General features: G+C 24.7%; 1 protein-coding gene across 1 annotated transcript; it reads left to right on the top strand.

Moving 5' to 3' along the window:
* Nucleotides 1-5,552: 5,552 nt before the first annotated feature.
* Nucleotides 5,553-6,532, top strand: LOC135931467 (uncharacterized). The gene is made up of 4 exons (XM_065468601.1): nucleotides 5,553-5,697; nucleotides 5,854-6,014; nucleotides 6,053-6,343; nucleotides 6,446-6,532. The coding sequence occupies exons 1-4, from the start codon at nucleotides 5,553-5,555 to the stop codon at nucleotides 6,530-6,532; spliced, it is 684 nt and encodes a 227-aa protein (XP_065324673.1).

Raw genomic sequence — 6,532 nt, 5'->3', positions numbered from 1 at the left:
ATAGGTAAATCTCTGAAAACCATATTGTTGGGAAAGTTTTCTCAAGCCCGCCAAAGACCATAATAATTTTGTTAGTTGAGAAATGAAATAAAATATATAAAAGTCATAATCTCAATGAGAAAAATAAAATCAATCAAGCATTTCTATTATATATTTTACTCAATATGATTTCTATCATAAATCTAAATTTTATATATAAAATTAAATTTAAGACATGTTAAGGATGTTGAAGCAATATTACACTGATCTTGATTTTCAGTACTACTACACTATGTTGATGCAATAAGACTTTGCTCTTGCCTTTTCTTGCTTCGATATAGTTTCTGTCTCCGTCTGGCTTTCTCCTGGGGCTGAAATGTTATTAAAATTTAAAAATATATACCTATTAAATAGTAAGAATATTTATAATATATGAGTTAGTATATATATGATGATGTATAAGATGGTAATGGTTTTATGGTAAAAAAAACTTATTTAATATATATGTATTAATTATGTAAAATGTAGAGAAGACAATCGAACAGGACCTTCATGGCAACAATTTTTAAATTTTCCATGAAATGGTTTTTCAGAAATGAAAAATAGCATTAAAAAATATATTGAAAATAAGAAATTTATTAAGGTCTTGGTTTTTTTTATCAGGACAGACTTGTAACCAGTTTATATAATAAAAAATCTAGAGATAATAAAATTTACTGTTTAGGATGTTGAAGCAATATTACATTGATCTTGATTTTCAGTACTACTACACTTTGATATTGATCAATAAGACTTTGCTCTTGTCTTTTTTTGCTTCGACAAAGTTCCTGTCACGGTCTGGCTTTCTCTTTATGCTGATATGTTATTAAAATTTTAAAATATATACCTATTAAATAGTTTGAATTTTAACTTATATACACTTAAAAGTTATACATTATTTATTTTTGTAAATTATCATTTTTAGTCCCTATAAAAGAAAATCCAAGGAGTTGTATGTTATAATAATGATCAGTTATGTCTAAATTTGAGACAAAAATTTACTGTACCTTCCTGGCAGCTAAAATTTAAAAATGTAAGAATACCAATTTAATAGTTTGAATTTTAACTTATATACACTTAAAAGTTATGCATAACTTATTTTTGTATATTATTTTATAAGAAATCTAAGGAACTGTTATATGTAAAAATTTTAAAAATTTACTGTTAAGGATCTTGAAACAATATACATTGCTCTTGATTTTCAGTACTACAATTTGATTGTTGATTTTCAGTATCTTTTTGTTGAATGGCAGGAATCTACAAATATAATATAATGTATCAGTTATGTCTATATTTGAAAAAAAAATTTAATGTTAAGGATCTTGAAACAATAATACATTGCTCTTGATTTTCAGTACTACAATTTGATTGTTGATTTTCAGTATCTCTTTGTTGAATGTTATCTTGTGCAGGAATCTAAAAATATAATAAAATAGTAATTAAATCAAAAAATTTACCATTGCCTATAACCTTTTCGTGTACCTTCTAAAAAATGAAAATTTTGTTTCGTGTACCTTCTAAAAAATGAAAATTAAAGGAGCGGTTAAAACCTATATATAAATTATAATAATATATATAAAATTGTAAATTATGTATATTTGTGTAAGAATATCTATTATCAATTATTTTCAGTTCAGTTTGATTTATCGGTTAGTTGGTATTAGAAAATGAATGAATGTTTAATATGTTTCTGTGGTGATTTTTAAAAAGAATGTAAAAAATTATATCAGAATACTTATTTAATAGTTTGAATTTTAAAGTAGCTACAAACTTTGAATCGTATCTTCTATTTGATTAATTTTGTCAGATTAAGATAAGAAAAAAAACATTTGCCGGGATTCGAACCTAAGTCCAATAATCCATTAGATTTGTAAGGGAAGTTCTTGCCGATTGGGCCACAGGCACTTTTCAAAATTAAAGATTTTTTAAATGACAGTGAGAGCATAACGCTATTTTTGTGACAAGGCTTATATATATATTATAGATACATGCATGAATGACGTTTAATTTTTATTTTTTGTTTATATTTAATTACAATTTTTTTATTTTTTTTCCGGTCATGGGTTACTTTATTATTTTAATATTTACTGATATTTTTATTTTACCCGAAAACATTTTGATCACAGAAAGTCCCCAAATTTAAAAAAATATTTAGATGGTAAGAAAATGAGATTAAAAGCTTTAATAATTTAGAATGTATAAGATAAGTATAAGATTTTATTTAAGATTAGAAAATGAGATTTTTTTTTACTTTACATTCATCCGAGCTCCAGGTGTAATTCTTAGGTGGGTCTGGACCCCGGGTCGGCCTGAGCACATAAAAGGGTCGTAAATTTTACGACCAAGCTAATTAACAACACTAGTAACTACTGACTGTAGATACTTATTTAGTGGATCTATGTTATTTCATAAATTATAATGATCATGAGGAAATACCTCTGAGTTAAAGTTTTATTAGAAGAGGAAAATACTTCACCAATAGCCCCACAATTCTCATAATTAATAAGAGATGTTTTCTAAATGACCCGTACATCTCTGGTCTAAAAGTCTCTTAAAAGTATGGTCTGCATATTCAAAGGATACGTTAAAATGTCTAAAAAAATAATACAATGCATTAGATAAATTAAAAAATATCAATTTTTTTGAAGCAGGTGCACTACTCCATTTGGGCCAGACATGACGTTCGCACTATCATATGGCTGGCTTATAACATTTGATGAATTAATATTTAATTCATTAGGCTTGCTTTAAAACACAATTAATAATACTTTCAAGTAGAAATACATTGTAAATTAATGATTCCTATTAAATTTTCTTAAATTTCTCCACAAAAAAAATATAACGAATAATTGTATAATACTCAGGAGACGATGTTTTTTTACGTGAAATTAGTAATTTATAAATATGGTTTATTTTAAAAAAATTTTTTTACACTTTAAATGTGGCATTCTAAAAAAGAATTGTTCAATATTTGTATAATATAAATTAAGGATGACAAAAATAAAAATAAGAATACTTTATTTAGTTCTAACATCTAATAAAAAATATCCCTTCTTTCATTGTAAAAAGGAAGAAGATAAATTCTTATAATGATTTTGAAGTTAAATATTTATGTATGAAATATTTTTATTTTAAATTTAATTGCAAATTTTTTAAGAAGATATAAAATAAAAATAATTAATTATTTATTCAAATTTTATTGAATATAGAAAATTAAATATATATATCAAACAATTTTATAATAATAAATAGAATATGAAAATAAAGTAACAATAAAATTTCCGCAAGATGGCGCATTATTTTTTTTAAAAAAATTTGATTTTAAAATTTTTTATATAACAAAAATAGCGGTTATATTACAACAGAATATGAATATATATGACAAGAATTTAAAATTCTTGTAAAAGTTTTTTTTTGTTCAGCAAGGATGTATCTTTTCACAACTATTACATTTAAATATATATTTTTTGTTTTTACTAATAATGATTCTGAAATTTTCTTAAACCTTTAACAATCTTTATATAATGAAAATTAAGTTAAATCTATTTTAATATATATAATATAATAAGTAAAAATATAATTCTATAATTTTAAATAATATTACAGACTATTATCTTACTTTTTTTTCTATTATTTTTATTCCTCTATTATATAGAATAGGATATGGCTTTTAATCAAAATGATTATCTTTTAAAAAATTATTTAGGTTTCCTATCAACAATAAAACCCTTAAGTGGGTCCATGCAGTTAAAAGAGAATTTTTTAAGCCAAACAAATACTTATGTCTCTGCATTGCACATTTTTCAAATGAAATATAATTTTAATTAATATATTATTTTTTAACATACATATTTTTTTTTTACTATTTTTTAGTTTACATATATAATGTTACGACTATTTTTTTCTATTATTTTTATACCTGATCAATTTATTATTGTATAGAATAGGATGTGCATTGTTTATTATTTTTTAATTATTTAGGTTTCCAATTAACAATAAATTCTTTTAATTTTGGACCATGCACTTAAAATAAAATTATTTAAACAGCATATGCTAGATCAGGAATTAGGATCCCTTAGTTATCCTCAAATATTTCTAATAGTTCCCAGATATAAAAACATTTTATTTCATCATTTTGTTAGAAAAGAAGGTTTAAATTTAAAAATAAATATTAGAAATAAATTAATTAAAATGATAATATTTCTAGGCCAATATTTTACTATATAAAACATATTTTCCTGTTTTCTTATAAACTTTTACGTTTCATGATTTATATTGGGTTATTTTTAATTTTTTTTGCTATTTATAATTTATCATTTCTTCCAAAAAAAAGAACTTTTACATGAATTTTAAATTTATGTCATTTTATATTATATAATATATATTCAAATTATGCTGAAAAATTTAACCGCCATTTTTGTTAAATAAAAAATATACAAATTAAATATTTAAAAATGCTCCATCCTGCGGAAATATTTTTGCTACTTTATTTTCCTATTATAAATTATTATAAAAATTGTTTCCCTTTTTACATATGACTACTAATCAGTCACATAGTAAATTTTCGACCTATTTTACCGCGTAAATTATTTTGGCGCGAAAATTTAAATTGTATCTTATAAGTAACATTCCTTTTATATAAAAATCAATTTTTTAAATAGAAATTCTTATATTTATTTAAAGTACGAGTATTTAATGTCAGCTGTTCCCTATATTTCAAAATTGACATTTTTTATAATTTTTAATTACATTTTTTCAATATTAAACTTTGATATTATTTTTCAAAAAAATATGAACCAGATACCTAAAATATTCCTATATTCTTTTCCGTTTTTATATTTAAAAAAAAATTAATTAAAAATTTTTTAATCGATAATATATGTGGGTTACACATTAGACAAAATGATTTCTCCATCTGATTATTCTTCTGATGATAGCTTTTTAGAAGATGACCACTATAATGAGGATGATAATTAAATATTTTCAGATAATTTTACTATTATAAATACGAAGAGATATATTATGGAAGGAAAAAAATTTAAATATCCCCAAAAATTATCTAAAATTCAATGGAAAGTCCACTTTATCCAGCGAGATACTGGCTTTACATACTCCCTAACAATGTTCATCATATTTTTTGAATGATAATTTCCTAGATTTAGTAGTTCTCGAATCAACCAAATATGCAGCAATAAAAAATATTAACAAACCTATAAATATTTCTATAATGGAGTTAAGGAAATTCATTGAGATTAATATTCTAATGTCGATTGGTCCATAAAAGACTATTGGAAAAATGTAATTGGCAATGATCTTATAAAAAAGACTATGACTATCACTAAATTTGAAAGCATTCTATCCATTCTTCATTTTAATGACAATAATAATTCTATAGCAAAAGGTCAACCAGGCCATAATAGGCTTATAAAAGTAGTCTCAATTGTGAAACATTTTCAACAATTCCTAAAGAGGAATGCTTATCAATCGATGAGCAAATTTGCTCAACCAAAGCTCGTATACATTTAAAACAATATATGCCAATGAAACCTCACAAATGGGGATTTAAATTCTTCATTCTATGCGGTGTATCAGGATTTGCCTATGATTTTGAACTATATTCTGGGCAGGAAAATGATTCTGAAAAAAGACCAACAACAGAACCAGATTTAGGAGCGTCCAGCAATATTGTTTACGTCTAAGCCGAACAATACCTATAAATCAAAATTTTAAGCTATATTTTGATAATTACTACACCTCAATAAACCTTTTGATATATTTGGAAAAAAGAGGCATAATAAATCTATTATATATTTAATTTTTCAACTATATTTATAGGTATATATAGTCTTGGTACTGTAAGGAGGAATAGGATCCCAAATTGTAAGCTTCCTACAGAGATCGAAATGAAAAAAGAGATCAGAGGGCCATCCTTTGAATACATGGAAAATATTGAAGGGGTAGATATAACATCCTTAGTATGGAAGGATAATAAAACGGTAACCTTTTTTCAACATTGTACGGGAAATTACCCTAGAGTCATATTGAACGATATGACCGCAAAACCATAGCTTGTCCCATGCTTGTCAAACAATATAACAAACATATGGGAGGGGTTGATTTGTTAGACAGTAATATTGGAAGATACCATAATACAACCAGATCCAAAAAGTGGTATATAAGAGTTATCCAACACCTTATTGATATGGCAGTCGTAAATTCCTGGTTATTATATCGGCGTATTCAAAGTGAGAAAGCCAAATCAGATGACAATTCTGTTTTTTATCTATCGAAATTTCGCCAAGAAGTAGCCACAACAATGTGTCAAGTTAAGCTAAAATAGAATTGAAACGCGGACGTCCTTCTTCTATGGTCGAAAATCTAATAGAAGGTGATAATTTATTTATTATTATATTATATTTTTATTTAGATAAAAAAAGAAGGGGCCTACGTCTTTCGTACCGTCTACAGATATTCGCACGGATCAAATTGGACATTTCCCAGAGTAGGCGAATAA

Source organism: Gordionus sp. m RMFG-2023, chromosome 1, assembly GCF_954871325.1.
Source record: "Gordionus sp. m RMFG-2023 chromosome 1, tfGorSpeb1-WG-v2, whole genome shotgun sequence".
In the NCBI taxonomy this organism is placed as follows: domain Eukaryota; kingdom Metazoa; phylum Nematomorpha; class Gordioida; order Chordodea; family Parachordodidae; genus Gordionus; species Gordionus sp. m RMFG-2023.
This window is presented reverse-complemented; position numbering and strand designations above follow the sequence as displayed.